The sequence below is a fragment of the Triticum aestivum genome, chromosome 1D (assembly GCF_018294505.1).
Source record: "Triticum aestivum cultivar Chinese Spring chromosome 1D, IWGSC CS RefSeq v2.1, whole genome shotgun sequence".
Classification (NCBI taxonomy): Eukaryota; Viridiplantae; Streptophyta; class Magnoliopsida; order Poales; family Poaceae; genus Triticum; species Triticum aestivum.
In genome coordinates, this window is record NC_057796.1 from 495,321,901 (window position 1) to 495,338,573 (window position 16,673).

A 16,673-nucleotide genomic window follows, 5' to 3' on the forward strand; every position below is an offset into this window, starting at 1 on the left:
TAAAATAACCTAGAATCTAACAGCTATAATACCATTGATAAATTATAGATGTCTAGAAATTGATTGTGTGTAATTGATCAGGTCCTTATGACAATGTACATAGAGTAATACCAGGTGTATTCGATATGAACCTATTATTTCTGTATCTTCAAACTGAATTACACTTCTCACAGCTCCGGCATCGGAATATTCTCTTGGCTTGTCTTGCCAAAAATCTTGTGCTTGGTAACATGGCCATGGATCATATTGTACAATTCCTTAGATAGTGTAATTAATACTAAGATAGATTTCAAACTTCCAAAGTTAGAACTTATTTTAGTCACTTAGACAATTGAGATAGCTACAATAACAGATGAAAAGGTTGCTGCACAATAGAGATATACAAGATCACATATTATAGCACTATAAGAAAAACATTTTGGCGTGGCTGCCCCGAGTATAACCATATAGATGATTATTAGTTGTTTATTTTTCATGCCGATTCACACACACCACAACTGAGAAAATGGATGAAAAGTCTACAATATAGAAGAGGTTGCATGGATTAGATTTAAAAGTGTGTATATTGACGTGTATACATCTCAATGTAAGGCTAGTAGTTGGTACAACTTCACCAAACCACTGGATATACTGCCGGATATGTGCAGATACCTAGCACACCTTGCCCATTATGGACATGTCTGCGGATCCTCCCATATCCCCCTTCGCCCCAAGTCTCTCCCCACGAGTTCTTGAAACGCCAATACTTAATACCATTGGAGTCCGTGCCATAACCGACAATCAGGACAGCATGCCAGCGGAGTTGTCTGCCATCAGGCAGAGTTGTTGGCAGGTCTTCATACTCTATGATGCCTCCTTTGTAATTGTTCATACTAGTTGGCCACTTCAAATAGATAATCACGGGCTGCTTTGCAACAGCCTCCTCGAGAGCTTCCTCTGTTGTGGGTACAGTCTCAAAACCTGATATCCTTGCTACTACTGCTTCGTTCACCTTGCAACCAAAACTATTACTCTGGTCCACGTAAGGGTAGGAAGATTCACTCCATAGTCCATTTTTTCGTATATACTCGAGAGCAACATCGGAATGACCACCAATGCAACCGTTGTTCTTTGTATCACAATCGATGAGTTGTTGAACCGACAACAAGATTGACTGTTTGGTCTTCATATAGTGTAATGCCTCGACAGAGGCTACGGTGGCCATGGCCCAACAACAACCTGCAACAAATGAGTGTCTTCCAATTCAAATGCATGTGTTAAGTAATCACAAACAGAGTTTGTTGTAATGAATTGAATTATGAAGGGGTCCATGAGTATCCATGCACGTGGAATCAACTATGATTTGCTAATAAAATAATTTAAAGCGCACAATGCTAATAGAGAATAATTAAGTCCGAGACAATTACCGCAAAGCTTTTGTTTCCTCACAACAGGAGAGACAACGCCAGCCTCAACCCAATCAACCTTTGATCGTCGAAGTGAGCGCACAAGATCATCGTATGATGTCGTATCTAAAGCAGCCCTATACTCTTTGTACGTAGTATAACCATGCAATTCTACGTTTGCCTTGAAGATAGAGAATTTGCTCTGTGCTGTTTCCTCATCTGGATATTGAATGTTGTATTCGTCCATCCACTCCTCGAACTGTATGAGCCTTATGTCTTCCTTTCCTTTGCCTTTTTGAGTATCTGCAACAAGTAACAACACTTATCCAGTAGCAACATTAAGTAATGTATAATAGTCTATGTTGTCAAAGAGCAAAACAATATGTTACTTGGACGCTCTGCTTCATTAGTGCAAGCCAATGCGTTAAGGCCCTTGGACGAAGACTTGGGGATCTCATCAACAAACTGTTCCCTCTCAGTATGGTTCTCGGTGATACACCAAATTTGACCTCCAACGGCAGAGAACGTAGCTATAATCATAGCAACATTCAGCTTGTGATCCCTGCAAAAAAAGTTTCCAGACTGAGTACTTATAAATTATATACAAATCCTTGAGAAACTTCCAAAGCCGTATCAACAGATCAAACTATTTAGAAAGTACTACAAGAGCAGACTGACACAGCGAATGTGTAGAGCTTTTATGCAGCCAAACACCGAAGGGCATGATCAATGAGCAAAAAATATAAAAACATCACAATTGCAGGAAGGAGTAAGCGAGTGCAACCTCAACAATAATTCATTACGCCGGGCAATGGAACCAAAGAATTGGCAATGTTAGACATCCACTCACAAAACCATAATAGCAGCACATGGCACTTGAACATCATTGCAAGGAAGAAGGCTAGAGCATCACCTCGGAAAGAAGCCGAAGCGGCGGCCGGCGGTGGCAGCAACACCCCCAGCCCCATGAATATTCCTTCGTGACTGCAATTTCATCACCACCAAGACAAGGAATTGGTGTGAGAAGAGGGTTGGGAACTTGGATAAGGATTGCAAGATGAAATAGGGAAGCTTTGGCTTGGGGAGACGGAGGCACGTACATGTAGCAGCCTTGCACCGGCTTGGCGGCGTGACAGGATCCTCCCTGCGACGCCAAATAACGCAGGGAGAGACATGTTATGCCTGCACGCCGCAGCTCGCGGAATTGGTTCTATATAGGCTGGGGTTCAGTTCATATTGGAGGTGATAATTAGTACGCTACTTCTCCCATATTATGAATCGATGTAAGAAATAAGAAGATGCACCCACACGCAACGCACGTACGTGCACAGGTATTATGCACCCACACGCACATACGTGTGCATATATAGGTATTCCCATAGGTAGTATGTAGTACTCGAGAGACCATCTAGTTTGATGATCTGAGTATATAATTCGATCTGCTCCCTTCCTTCCCTGATGTATTTTCGTGGTGGGGAAGGAAACTAAGCCGTGATCAAGGAGGACTCTGAGCACCATCCTATTCCGTCTGATATATAAATCGACCGGGCCAAAGACAAGAGGGTCCAAAAGAAGAAAGCGATGGCGGCCACGAGGCTCGGCGCCTGCAAACGCCTGTGGCACGCCTCGGACAGAACATGACCAGCCCCTGGCGCAGATATTCCGAATTTTTTTAGGTTGGCACCGAAAAATCCGGTTTCCGGAAAATCTTGTAATTTTTAGATTTTTTTCGCCCAAAATTTTCAAATGAATTTTAAAATTGTTTTTTTCTTCAAAATATAAATTATTTGAAGCCGCTTTACAGAACGTTGTTCCTGTTCGAGTGGTCAGTGCGTCTTTCCGTCATTCGTAAGCTCGGTTGAGAAAAATGGGATTCGATCCTGCGACCGGCTGAAAATTAGACGTTGTACCACCATGATAAGAGATACCTCATGTCTGGATAGCCATACAGGTGCTATTTGACATAACTTAGACGCTTAAATTCAAATTTTCATTCAGTATTCAATTTTTTCGGTGGGTAGCGGAAGCGCCGGTTTTTGACCGCTTTCCGGAATACTGGCCGAGAAAAAAAAACCTGGATGAGAGCCACCGCCGCCCGCATGACGCAAATCGACAAGACTAAGGAGCAGTTGTTGGTCCATGACCTACGATGTTCCCCACAAGACGGAATGGCGGTACTTGCTGCCGATGCAGCGACTCTCCTCACAGATCAAGCCTAGAACTAACGACCCAGTCTGGTAACTACAACTTACTACCGTACTGTCTATTTTATTTATGACTAAAAATTCTTTGATCACACACATTGTTTCTTGTATTCGTTCACGTGAATCTCTACTTGGAACCCATGTTCACGTGAACCTTGCTCAAAATGCATCTCGTACCATTGTTGTTGGAGGCTCACGTGCCTGTCTCACTTGTACATGGCTTAGCTTTAGCATAGTACCCTACATGTTTGTCTGATCCTGTAAACACAGCCGTTCATTTGCATGGCACATGTTTCACAATGGGCATGTGGCACAGATGCGATACTTACGCCTGATTCATGCATCTATATATTAGGTACCATATCAAAGTAGAGCGGCACCAAACAAATGAAAATAACAGATTATTATTTTTAGACAAAAGTGAAAAACAGATAATATAATGCTGCTCGGTTTGTATTATAGGAACTTATCGGCTGGGCTTAGTCATCATGATAAATGCAAGAAGTGAACGGATTCAAAACCACTTTACTAGTGACTTTGAGTTTTCTAAGAGGGGAGAGACAAAGGCAGGCGACAAGAAGGTGGTGGTGGGCAGTAGGTAGATGGACGGCTCTTCGACAGGAGGTAGTGGAATCTCCAAACCTTAGAAGACCACTTATTTGATGCCGCTCCTAGCACTGGCCGGGAGGGTGCTTGGCCATGTCCTAAATAACCAGAAAAGTGGGTCCCATGCACTCTGGCAAGGGAGCAAGCCGACGACACGGAAGATGGCTCATGTGCCCCATACATGTATCATAATGGGCATGGTACATATGTGATATCATTTAAAATTTAGATGTTTTTTTGTTAGACAATATGATTGATTCATGTTACGAAATAGTTCAAACTCGTTAAAACATACAATTGTGCACTAACTCACACACGTTTAAAGCACACCAAAAAAAGTTCACCTTAAAACGGACAGAAAAATCGTGAAGTTGTTCGAAGCTTTGTGTCATAATCCATGGTCCTTGGGGAAGAGCCCATCAAGCTTCAGCGGCACGTGCGCCCGCAAGAATGTGGGTCTAGGTGGCCGCCGCCACCAACTTGGGAGTCAAGATGATCGCTGGGTGCTTATGTTCCTCTTCGGGCTCCCCTCTGTCGATGGACCTCCTGGGCCCTCTGGCAGGTCTCCTGTTGGGCTCTCCTCGGCGAGCCACCCCCGGTGTATGCCGTCAATAGTTTTCAACAAAATCTCCTTACTTTGCATAACGAGGATTTTTTGTTTCTACCCTTTGAGCGTTTGGCAAATTCTGCCAATTAGGTGTTGGAAGCAATCACTCCTATCGACTCCAACCATAGCAGGAGCTTCTGTTAAAATATCCAGATCTCTACAAACCTCTTCCCTAACCAGGACACTAGTATTAGTTCTAAATAAAATACTTGATTTAGGTGTGCTCACAAGTTGCCCACAACTCCCATAATATGTATCAAGCACATTCTTCAAGTTGTTTGCATTATGAACGTTTGCCCTCAACAAGATCAAGGAATCATCAACAAAAAGTAGATTTGAAATAGATGGAGCATTTCTGCAAATGTGGATGCCCTCAATTCCACTCACTTACTGATCATGAGCCAACTTGCTAGATTTCTCGAAGCACAGTAGGAAGAGATACGGGGATAAAGGATCCCCCTGTCTCAGACACCTCTCGTTGGTAAACATTCTTCAGTCTCCGGGTCATTATATCTCACTCCGTAAGTGACTAAGATACCTTCTTCAAGTTGTTTGAATTATGAATGTTTGCCCTCATCAAAATCAAGGAGTCATCAACAAAAAGTAGGTGTGAAATAGATGGAGCATTTATGCAAATGTGGATGCTCTCAATTCCACTCACTTCCTGCTCATGAGCCAACATGGTAGATTTCTCCGGGTACAATAGGAAGAGATAAGGGGATAAATGATCCCCCGTCTCAGACCTCTCGTTGGTAAAAAAAATTATTCAGTCTCCGTATCATTATATCTCACTCTATAACTGACTAAGATACACATTCCGTAATCATGTCCACCCAATGCGAATCAAATCCCTTATTTATCATCATCCGTTCCAGAAAACCCCATTCAACTGTGTCTAACTACTCCCTCCGTTGTTGTTCGTGAAGGGTGTCACTAATTGTAGAATATAAACAAACTAAAATTGCAGAAAGAGAAAACCGGCCGTCTCACGTCTGCTTTCATTAGTTGGGCCAGCCCATGAGCATGTTGCTCTGTGCAATTGCCTGACAACTTGTCGGATAGAGGACCAAATAGCATTTACCATTGTAAGATTTGAATAAAACTATTGTTATTGATTTGCTGGCCGCATATAGCGGTATATATAAGAGTTTACAAGCCAACTAGACCTATTACAATACGACTAGGACTAGGTAACTTGAGAGCCAAGTAATAGTCTAACAAGTAGCAAATAGGATTACAAGAGCTCGAGTCGGCTAAGAATTGTGGCGGTCATTGCATGATCCTATGGGAGATCAAGTATGGCGCAACTCCTTTCCAATGCAGCCAGCAGAGTACGTAGAGAAGCTCATCAGACTCGGATGGCATCTAGCTACAAAGTGTGGCATGCATGCAAAATGCATGACAAAAAGGACGTGTTACTCCTACTATACGAGAGCGACCGGACTCTAGCCTCACATAGTCCCATGCATGGGTGTTGTTGCCACAGACTAGGCTCACATGCATGGGTGCGACTGATGATCTATCGTTACGATTTATCGAGGGATGCATGCCTAACTTGTAAGCTGGCATCTTCCTTTCCTTGATGAATCACACTGCGATCAAGCTAACACTATGAATCGAGGAGGACATGCGTGTTGGTCGCATGTAGCTTCTATGATGAAAAAGGCCTGCTGACTGGCTTGCTTACAGGTCGCTCGACCACCAGAGAGATCAACGGGACGTTGATGCTGCCTGGAAATTGTTCATGAATTTAAAAGATGTTTCTCCTCTTCCTCCTCCTCCTCCTCACTTTTCCATCCAACCTAGCTAGCTTCTCGACCACCCAAGGAATTAACCGTCGCCTCTGTGTCCTTGCCGTACGTCCTCCCGCCTCATTTGCAATGATGGTTTCTTGACTTTTCCATCGTCGAATGGCAATGGCGTAGACAATAAGTGGAACACATTAGCCGTCCGCTCTCCGGTTGTGCAGTAAGGGTCGGAGAAGGGCAATCACTCGTGCTTAAAACCAGCATTCTTTAAGTTTAAGATCATAGACAATTCGGAGGATGGTGTAGATCACCGGTCATTTGTCACCCAAGGTTCGATCCTTTGCCTTCAAGAAACTAAGCTGCAAGATATTCCTCCTTTTAAGGCTGTCTCCTTCCTGCCGATCGGCCTTAGAAACTTCCATTTCCTCCCGTCGGTTGGGGCATCCGGGGGGCTGCTAATTGCTTGGGACGACGCTAATCTAGAGTGCACTAACGTTCATCTAGACCGGTTCTTCATCACGTGTTGGTTCTCCTTCCGGGCATCTGACGTCTCCTTCGCTATTACCAACGTCTATGGGCCGTGCGATCTATCCCTTAAACATGAATTCTTGGACTCCCTAATCCTTGCGTCGTCTACGATTACTTGCTCCTGGTTGGTCTTCGGGGATTTCAACCTTATTCTTCGCCCAAGGGACAAATCTTCCAACCACTTTAACACTAACGAGGCTAGGTTATTTGCTTCGGCCATTAACTCCATGCAGCTCCAAGAAATCCCGCTCCTAGACCGCCTCTACACGTGGTCTAACCAACAAGACAACCCTACTCTAGTCCGGCTGGATAGGGCTTTCGTTAGCATGGCATGGTCATCGGTGTTCCCGGACTCCACGCTCTCCTCTATGACAAGGACAACCTCGGATCACGTCCCGATTTTGTTACATGCATCCTCGGACATCCCAAAACCATCAATCTTCAGGCTTAATAACTGTCTTCTGTCTAATCACTCGTTTCTGCAGCAAATCGCCACCACCTAGTCTAGCGTGGGGCCTCGCCACTCCCATTTGGGCAGCGCGGGCATGCTTTGCCTGAAATTAAAACGGTCAAGAAATCTTGCGAAAAAGTGGGCAGTTAATTCAAAAACCCCAAAGCGTCTAGCTACCAACTGCACTACAACCATCGATTTCCTCGACAAGCTGGAGGAGTTTAGACCCCTCTCAACTCTTGAGCTTAGTCTCCGAATGGCGGTTAAGGTAGCGCTTCATCGTTACAATAAAAGCCTGGCGGACTACTGGCGGCAACGGGCCAAGTTGCGAGAGTGCACTGTTGGGGATGAGAATTCGGCCTACATGCATGCCTGTGCCTCCGTGCGTTTTCGCAAAAATCAAATCAAGACTCTTCATGTTGATGGCCAAGACATCTCCTCCCACCTAGGCAAAGAACGCGTTCTTCATAGCTACTTCACCGACTTGCTTGGCACTTCCGCCCCTTCCCTCTTCACCTTCGATCTTCTGAATCTCTTCCGTGACTCCCAGCTAACTCACTCTCAGGCGCTTTCCCTGTCTCGGCCTTTCTCTATGGATGAGCTTCGTGCGGCTATTCTGGCCATGAACTCGAATGCAAGCCCGGGTCCAGACGGTTTTGGCCCGGCTTTCTTCAAGGCCAATTGGGATCTCGTGAAATCTGATCTTTTGGCCCTTATGGAAGACTTCCACAAGGGCACTGCGCAGCTAAATCGTATTAATAAAGCTTTCATCGTGCTTCTTCCCAAAAAAGTAGGTGCCACTTCTCCGGACAACTTCCGTCTGGTCTCCCTACAAAATTGCATCATCAAGCTAAGCTCCAAATGCCTTACCTCTAGAGTCCAACCATTTATCTTCTCTATCATCCACCAGGATCAATCTGGATTTATCAAAGGTAGAAGCATTGCGGATAACTTTACGTATGCCGCTGATATTGTTCAAACTTGCTTTAAGCGCAAAAAATGGGCTATTGTGCTTAAACTTGATTTCAAAAAAGCGTTCGACTCGGTCTCTTGGACCGCTCTAGCAGCTATCATGCTTGCCAAGGGTTTCCCCGAGATTTGGTGCAATTGGGTTGATAGCTTGAACCGTTCCAGTCAGTCGGCTGTTGTTCTGAATGGCAAGCCTGGCCCTTGGATCAACTGCAAACAGGGGCTGCGACAGGGCGACTCGCTTTCTCCGTATCTTTTTATTATTGTTGCTGATGTCCTTCAACGTCTGATCTACCAGGCCTCCAATGATGGTAGGTTAGCTCACCCTATTAATCAGGAGCTTCCTTGCCCAGTTCTTCAGTACGCTGACGATACGTTGATCATCTTGCCGGCGGAGGCTGCACAACTTCAGTCCTTAAAAGATATCCTGCTTCAATTCTCTCAAGCCACGGGGTTGCATATCAATTTTCATAAGAGCACGTTTGCCCCCATCCACGTGCCTCCTGAGTTAGCCAAGGATTTAGCTGACATTTTTGGTTGCCCGGTTGCTTCTTTCCCTCAGTCCTACCTCGGCCTTCCTCTATCTACTCACAAACTTCACATCGCAGATTTTTTTTTCATTATCGACAAGATCGACCGCCGCCTTGCTGGATGGCGCGGGATTCTTCTTTCTATTGTTGGGCGAGCTATCCTGGTTCGAGCTGTTCTTCGAGCCCTTCCTATATACGCCATGACTTCTCTGCTGCTGCCGATGGGTGTTGTCGCTGAAATAGATAAACGCTGCAGAGCCTTTTTTTGGGCGGGTCAAGACAAAGTTTCGGGAGGTCAATGCAAAGTTGCTTGGGATTTTGTGTGTGCGCCTTTCACTCGTGGGGGACTAGGTTTCTCTTCTCTTCAACACCTCAACTCTTGCCTACGTCTCTCTCATTTAACCAAGCTTCACTCACGCTCCACGGCTCGCGGGGTTTCTCCGTTGGCTGCTAGATATGGGTGGTCCGACGACCAGGACCTAGGCACTACTCATGCTTATGATTCCCATGTGTGGCGTGATATCGCCAAGGGGATCCCCCTCTTTCGTAACTTAATGCAAGTGGACGTCGGCAACGGTACCTCCACCGCCTTTTGGCTTGATCTTTGGGTTCCGTGCTCTACAGATATTCTTGCTTCACAGTATCCTGCTCTGTTCTCTCATGTTCTCCGACCCTCGACTTCTGTTGCCAGGGTTCTAAGCTCGCCGGATCTGTGCCTCGACCTCGCTCCACGCCTAACTCATGCTGCTGAACTTGAACTGGGCTACCTGCGCAACTTGCTGGCTTCCGTTTCCTTGAATTTGCAGGAACCAGACCGACGAACAGGATGATCTGATGGCAAGCCTCTGACTTGCAATGCGACATACAAGGCTTTGTGGGTGGGAGAGCCTGTCGATCCCTTGGCAATGGCCATCCGGAAGAATTACGCTCCAAACAAATGTAGAATTTTCATCTGGCTGGCAAACAAGAATCGTCTCTTCACCAACGAACGGCGTTTTCGCAGAGGCATCACAACTTCTCCGGCTTGCCCTCTCTGTCCGGGGACGGAGTCCGTAAACCACCTGCTTCTGCACTGCCCGGAGCTCACTACTCTGTGGGGAGAACTCTCCTCTCTCACTCCAGGTATACCCGCAGATCTTTGGGATCTTTGGGCCAACGACATGCAGAATAAAGTTCGCTCTACAATAATCCTCGCCATCCTTTGGAACATTTGGAAAAGAAGGAATGCAAAAGTCTTCAGGGATGACAATCGACCGGTTCACCTCATCGCTCGTTCTGCCGCTGATGATGTTCTGCTTTGGTCTAGCAGATGTAATAATGAGCAAGCGCAAGGTTTGCTGCGCGACTGGGGTACCATGTTGTTTCACCTATCTATGAGATTGTAAACTAAAGCCGGATACCTCTGCTCCTCCTCCCTCCTCTGTTCCTCTGCTATAAATATTATCTGGTTATTAATGAAAAGGTTCAGGCCGGCGTAAGCCCGCCGTAGCGCCGTCAAAAAAAATTTGTCACCCAAACACCCACCAACGTAGTGTGCCTCCTGAAGGCCGCCGAGTGGATCAGAGGTGCACTCAACGATCAAGGACAAATTGTTATAGATCAGCAAAGGACATGGCGCATGCCTTATCGCCACAGTTGTCGGACATGGAAAGGCCATATCCGACTGCCCCCGCACCCACAACCGTAGCACGACCACACCTCCACCAGTCGACGATCGAACACGGCCGCGACCACCCTGCAGCCAGCAGACTCAGTGCCTTCTGCCATCGAAGCAGCACCTCCGCCGCCAACACCCCACCAACTACACGAGGGAGTTGCGCCGGCAATCGCAAGCCTCTATGCAGCCAGATGTCTGCAGGGCCGAGAACAAGATCATGCAATATATATAACGTCTTTTAAGTCCAATATACATGTCGATGATCACGGTTGGGAAGGCTTGATGCGCTCTGCTCGTGACCTGCGCGTGCTTCGGTTGGCCATCGCACGATCGCGATTGGGGACGACGCACGATCATAGTTGGGGGGCCATGCATGTTGTTGCTCCACGCATGGCACCACCATGCGGCTACACTCGTCAGTACTGCAAACCACCATGCAGATGTGCCAATATTCCTAGTTGGACGGCCACGTATATTCCCGATCTCCATTAACTGTGTCAATTCAAGATTTCGATCTCCCCATAACCCCAAGAACCACACCCATGAAAACATTGTGTATACAAAGAGGATCAAGACTTCTCCAATGATGTTCCCAGGGGTGAACCCTCACGAGCAGTTCACTAAGCATTTCCCAGTGTCATCCCACGGTAGGACGGACAAACTTCAAAGTGGACTACACCAATGAGCCGCACCGGGTGGACCATTGCATCGCCACGTCCGAGTGGGTTCCTGAGGCAGGAGAAGTATACAAGGTGGTCAGGTTCAACCTCGAGTACACCCACGGGTGTGCTGGGCACGACCAGAAGGTCGTCATCACCCAGGTGTACATGCACCAGCACGTCCTCACCTACCACTACTGTAGGGTCACGATGCTTTGTGAACGTTTAGTCATGTTTTTGAATAGCCATGATTTTGTATTCACCACAGTGGACACCACCATCGATGCAAAGGTGCTCCATACTTTGGACATCTTCTGCACGGATCTCGTCGTGATCCTGATAGGTGTGCCATAGGTGTTTCTTCATAGAAGTGTTCTACACTAGTGTTGCCATGTCTGGTTATGTATTTATGTATCCTTTTGAACATTATGTCTGAAATAAACATGTCTTGTGCACCATGGCGCATCATGTCAAAAGTTTTTTTTCGCGGGGTATCAAAAGTTAGTATGTTCAGGTAATGGTGGTGGCTAGTCGAGATGTCTTTAGTGTCGAACACAACGGCTTGATCTACATGAATCTGGTTTAGTCTGCTGAGGCAGGTCAGATCCGATGTGGATCTTGTATCGCCATGAACGGTGTGAGTTGATTTTGCGCAGCTTTTCATCAGAATTTGAAACATGTAGGATTTAGCTGGGGCCTAAAAACCACATGAGGGTATACATAGAGTACATGGTGTGGGACAGAGATTTAGAGTACAATACAAGTCGTGTTTGGTCTACCTATTATATCTCTATCTCCCTATTATATATTTATAAACACAATTACACTTGCAACAACTCCAGGAGAGGAACATTCTGTTGGCACGAGGAAAATATTGTTGGCTTGTCTTTCATGAAACCTTGACGCGGCTAATCTGCACCCGAGCTCATATGCTCCCGCATGAAGAGTAAAATCGAAAAAAAATCAAAAAAAATTCAAAAAATTCCAAATTTTTTTGGGAGAAACATTGACAAAAGTTCTAAGTGCCTGCAAAAATTCGTCATGAAATCACATTCCTAGAAGGCGTGGCAAAAAAAACAAAAACAGTACTCTGAAAAAGCTACTTTCAAACGCATTTTGAAGCACTGAATTTGTTTTTTTTGCGACGCCTTACGGGAATGTGATTTCATGATGAATTTTTGCAGGCACTTAGAACTTTTGTCAATGTTTCTCTCAAAAAAAATTGGAATTTTTTGAATGTGTTTTGATTTTTTTTCGATTTTACTGTTCATGCGGGAGCATATGAGCTCGGGTGCAGAATGGACTTTTCGTGAAACCTTGTGCTTCGTAACAAGCACGTGGATTATATTGCCTTAGATAGTATAATTAATGCCAAGATAGATTTCAAAATTTTGAAGTTAGAACTTACTTTAGTCACTTAGACAATTGAGAAAGCTATACAATAACATATCCAAAGGATGGTGCACAATAGATATCGACAAGATCACATATATTAATTATAGCATGATCAAAACAAGCATTTATTCTGTCATGGCTTCCCCAGCCATCACAAAATGAGAAGTCATATTCACTTGCAAAAGTCTAAACTATAGCGAGAGGTAGCATGGATTATAGATATAAAAGTGTGTATGTTAACATCTCAGTGTAAGGCTAGTAGTGGGTACAACTTCACCAAACCACAGGATATACTGCCGGATATGCGCAGATACCTAGTACACCTTGCCCATTATGGACATGTCTCCGGATCCTCCCATACCCCCCTTCCCCCCAAGTCTCTCCCCACGAGTTCTTTAAACGCCAAAACTTGACACCATTGGAATCCGTGCCATATCCGACAATTATGACAGCATGCCAGCGGAGTTCTGTGCCATCAGGTAGAGTTGTTGGCAGGTCTTCATACTCTACGATGCCTCCTTTGTAATTGTGCATACTAGGTGGCCACTTCAAACGTATAATCACGGGCTGCTTTGCTACTGCCTCCTCCAGAGCTTCCTCCGTTCTGGAGACAGTCTCAAAACCAGATATCCTTGCTACTACCGTTTTGTTCCCCTTGCAACCCAAACTATTACTCTGGTACATGTATGGGTAGGAAGATTCACTCCATAGTCCATTTTTCTTGATATATTCGAGCGCATCCTCGGAATGACCAGCATTGCAACCGTTGTTCTTTGTATCACAATCAATGAGCTGTTGAACGGACAACATGATTGACTGATTGGTCTTCATATAGTGTAATGCCTCGACAGAGGCTACGGCAGCCATGGCCCAGCAACAGCCTGCAACAAATGAACGAGTGTTTTGTAATTCAAATGTATGTGTTAAGTCATCACAAACACGATTGGTGGTAATAAATTGCATTATGAAGGGGTCCATCAGTAGGCATGCCGGTGGAAGCAACTATGATCTTCTAAAACTACAATTTAAAGCACAAAATTGTAATAAAGGATAATTAAGTCTGAGACACTTACCACAATGTTTTTGTTCCCTCACAACAGGAGAGACAACGCCAGTCTCAACCCAGTCAACCTTTGATCGTCGAAGAGACCTCATGTCTTCCTTTTGCTTCACCTTTTTGAGTATCTGCAATAGGTTCATTAGCGCGGGCCAATGCGTTAAGACCCTTGGACGAGGCCATGGGAATCTCATTGACAACGTGTTCCCTCTCGTTACGGTTCTCGCTCATACACCAAATTAGACACCCAACAGCAGTGAATATAGCTATAATCATAGCAGCATTCAGCTTGTGATTCCTGCAAAAGAGTTTCAATGAGAAAAATATATAAACATCACAATTGCAGAAAGCAGTAAGCTAGTGAAAAACCTCATCAATAATACATTGTGCCAGGCAATGGAAACGATGAAGTGGCAATGTTGGACATCCACTCACGCAAAACCACAATACCTGAATACCAGCACGGCACACTTGAACATCACTCCAAGGAAGAAGGGTTGAGATTTGATTTACCTGCGAAAGAAGCCGAAACGGTGGCCGGCGGTGGCGCCGAGATTTCGCCTTGACTGCAATTTCATCACCCCCCGACACAAGAAATTGTCGTGAGAAGAGAGATATATTATGTCCGGCCGACACTTTTTAACACGACAGTAGTAAGTCACCGTGGGATAAAACTGCTACGTAAACTATCCCTATTGGCCTCGCAAAAAAAAAAAAATTAGTATCCATATTGGTAGATGGAACGACGCCGTGGGGTTGCCGGACTCTGAGCAACATCCCTTTCCCCCTACGATATATAGATTGATCAACGCCAGGAGGAACCCACACAAGAAGAAAGGGATGGCGGCGGCGGTGGCGGCGATTGCGGCGAGGCTCGGCGCCTGCGGCCGGGCGCTGCTCCTGCGAACGCCTTTGCCCCGCCTCGCCCAGTACAGGACATGCACGCCGGAGCAGATGAGAGCCGCCGCAGCCCGCGCGGCGCAAATCAACAAGACCAAGGAGCAGCTCTTCGACATGGTCCATGGCCATGTTAGCAGCGCCCACGATGTTCCCCACAAGACGGACCGGCGCTACTTGCTCCTGATGCAGCTACTCTCCTCACAGATCAAACCTAGACCCAACGACCCAGTCTGGTAAAAATAACTTACTACCACATATTTGTTTGATTACACGTATTGTTTCAAGTATTCGTTTGTTTCCAGATATGTTTATTCACAGTTGCAACATGCATGCATGTATGATCATCTGGACAATATATAGATGGACTAGGTCTTTGAGAAATCAATCTGTTTCTTCGTATGTTCTTCTGGCTCTGCTCATTCATCACATCTGCATTGTATTGTATTGTAGGCGTGTCTGCCGACGTACCGAAAGATGCAATACTTTCTTCAAGTTTCTGGGTGTGGGTACTTCTGGCATTTTGGGCGTAATTGGCATCCATGCCTTGCTCACACGAGTAGACCCGCAACCAAAGAAGTTGGTTGCTGACTGGTGGAATAACGTTACCAGCTGAATCGACCATCTTGCCACGATCTCTTCAACAATAATATCAGGCTGAATATGTATATTTCAGAACAAATATGTTGGTGATCGCCAGGTGGACTAGCTTTGAGGTTTATAGTAGTAATTAGCATACCTAGTAGTGTTATGGAAGGACTATCTATCTTTCATCGGTTCCTAAGCCCTATATTTGGTTCCTACCTGTAACAAGTTGAACGTATTTGTGAGTAAGATTTTTTTTAAACTTCCATGGTTACCAGATCAATTTAACGGCATGCTACATTGATACTTTCCGTGATGATTGGTTATTTGTGTGTGTGAATCATGGTAGTGGGAATACAATTTATAGCACACAAAACACTAGAATTCATTCATTGCAAAAACCTCTTAACGTTGGTGTTTCCATGCCAAGGAATGACGCGAAAGTACTTCAAGATGGTCAAGAAGTTTCTGCTCCCGGGCAGTGGCGGGGCTTGGGCTGAATTCTAGGGGGGTGTGGGAGGGGGCAAACTATATGTGTTTTGGGCTGATTTTCCTTCAAATATGGGTCAAATACTAAGGGGTATTCCGGAAAATTTTCATTCGGGGGGTGGGGGGGGGGGGGGTGGGGGGACAATATGTGTTTTGGTCTGATTTTCCTTAAGTAACTGACTTAAAGGGAAGACGAAAATGGTCACGCATGTTTCTTGCCGGTCAGCCTACCCCCGTCGAGGGTAGGCCGCCCCTCTAGATCAGGCCAGGTGAAGCCCAATACACATCCGAATAGACCAAACCTTCCGTATCCTGACCGTATGGCCCCATGCGTGAACCGACGTACTCCGGCTAGGCGAATCCCCTACTCTCCCGGGCAGACCAGGACCCTCCGCATCTCGGCCGCCTGGCCCCATGAGTGAACCGGCGTACCCCGGCTAGGCGAATCCCCTACTCTCCTGGGCAGACCAGGACCCTCGGCCGCCTGGCCCCACGCGCGAGCTAGCTAAGACGGGCACGATGCACAGCCCCCGGGCCGGTAGGGGCCGACTGCGTCCGGCTGGCGCGACACACACCCAACCTCATCACACCGGACGTGCATGTCTGGTGCGACCAAACCGGCATGCGCGGGAGTGGCGCACACCCACCCTAGCTCGACCGGACAAGACCGCCCTGGGCCAAAGGCACTGCCATGTGGGTTCGGTTGGCCAGTCGCGCGCAGGGGCATTGTGCCAAATAGCTCTTCGGGCGCGCCGGAAACCTCCCCATGACGGTGGCCGCGGGCGAGCACGCGGGCCACCCGTCATGGACCGACCACCCGGGTCCGAGCCGCCTGGACGGCTTGGAGTGCCCCGAGTAGCCCCGCGCCACGCCACCGAACAAACGATGTTGGCTGTCTAGCCTGGC

General features: G+C 46.4%; 3 protein-coding genes across 3 annotated transcripts; 1 reads left to right on the forward strand and 2 right to left on the reverse strand.

Annotated features, from left to right (window-relative positions):
* Window positions 1-504: 504 nt before the first annotated feature.
* On the reverse strand, window positions 505-2,698 carry LOC123179717 (ervatamin-B-like). Its single transcript, XM_044591590.1, has 5 exons — window positions 2,486-2,698; window positions 2,299-2,369; window positions 1,775-1,947; window positions 1,407-1,688; window positions 505-1,218 (listed from the first exon to the last, which is right to left on the reverse strand). Exons 1-5 carry the CDS (start codon window positions 2,558-2,560, stop codon window positions 611-613), a joined length of 1,209 nt encoding a protein of 402 aa, XP_044447525.1. The 5' UTR covers window positions 2,561-2,698; the 3' UTR covers window positions 505-610.
* A 10,314-nt stretch (window positions 2,699-13,012) lies between these two features.
* On the reverse strand, window positions 13,013-13,939 carry LOC123161692 (ervatamin-B-like). The gene is made up of 2 exons (XM_044579504.1): window positions 13,813-13,939; window positions 13,013-13,593 (listed from the first exon to the last, which is right to left on the reverse strand). The coding sequence occupies exons 1-2, from the start codon at window positions 13,937-13,939 to the stop codon at window positions 13,013-13,015; spliced, it is 708 nt and encodes a 235-aa protein (XP_044435439.1).
* A 637-nt stretch (window positions 13,940-14,576) lies between these two features.
* On the forward strand, window positions 14,577-15,573 carry LOC123179718 (uncharacterized). Its single transcript, XM_044591591.1, has 2 exons — window positions 14,577-14,929; window positions 15,147-15,573. The coding sequence occupies exons 1-2, from the start codon at window positions 14,637-14,639 to the stop codon at window positions 15,307-15,309; spliced, it is 456 nt and encodes a 151-aa protein (XP_044447526.1). The 5' UTR covers window positions 14,577-14,636; the 3' UTR covers window positions 15,310-15,573.
* The last annotated feature ends 1,100 nt before the right edge of the window (window positions 15,574-16,673 follow it).

Coding starts and splice junctions, on each gene's coding strand:
- LOC123161692 (XM_044579504.1), bottom strand. CDS start 13,939: ATGAACCTATTGCAGATACTCAAAAAGGTGAAGCAAAAGGAAGACATG. Junction 13,594..13,812: donor GAGGGAACAAAAACATTGTG/GTAAGTGTCTCA, acceptor TGGCTGCCGTAG/CCTCTGTCGAGGCATTACAC.
- LOC123179717 (XM_044591590.1), bottom strand. CDS start 2,560: ATGTCTCTCCCTGCGTTATTTGGCGTCGCAGGGAGGATCCTGTCACGC. Junction 1,948..2,298: donor CGCTTCGGCTTCTTTCCGAG/GTGATGCTCTAG, acceptor CTTTTTTTGCAG/GGATCACAAGCTGAATGTTG. Junction 1,219..1,406: donor GAGGAAACAAAAGCTTTGCG/GTAATTGTCTCG, acceptor CATTTGTTGCAG/GTTGTTGTTGGGCCATGGCC.
- LOC123179718 (XM_044591591.1), top strand. CDS start 14,637: ATGGCGGCGGCGGTGGCGGCGATTGCGGCGAGGCTCGGCGCCTGCGGC. Junction 14,930..15,146: donor AGACCCAACGACCCAGTCTG/GTAAAAATAACT, acceptor ATTGTATTGTAG/GCGTGTCTGCCGACGTACCG.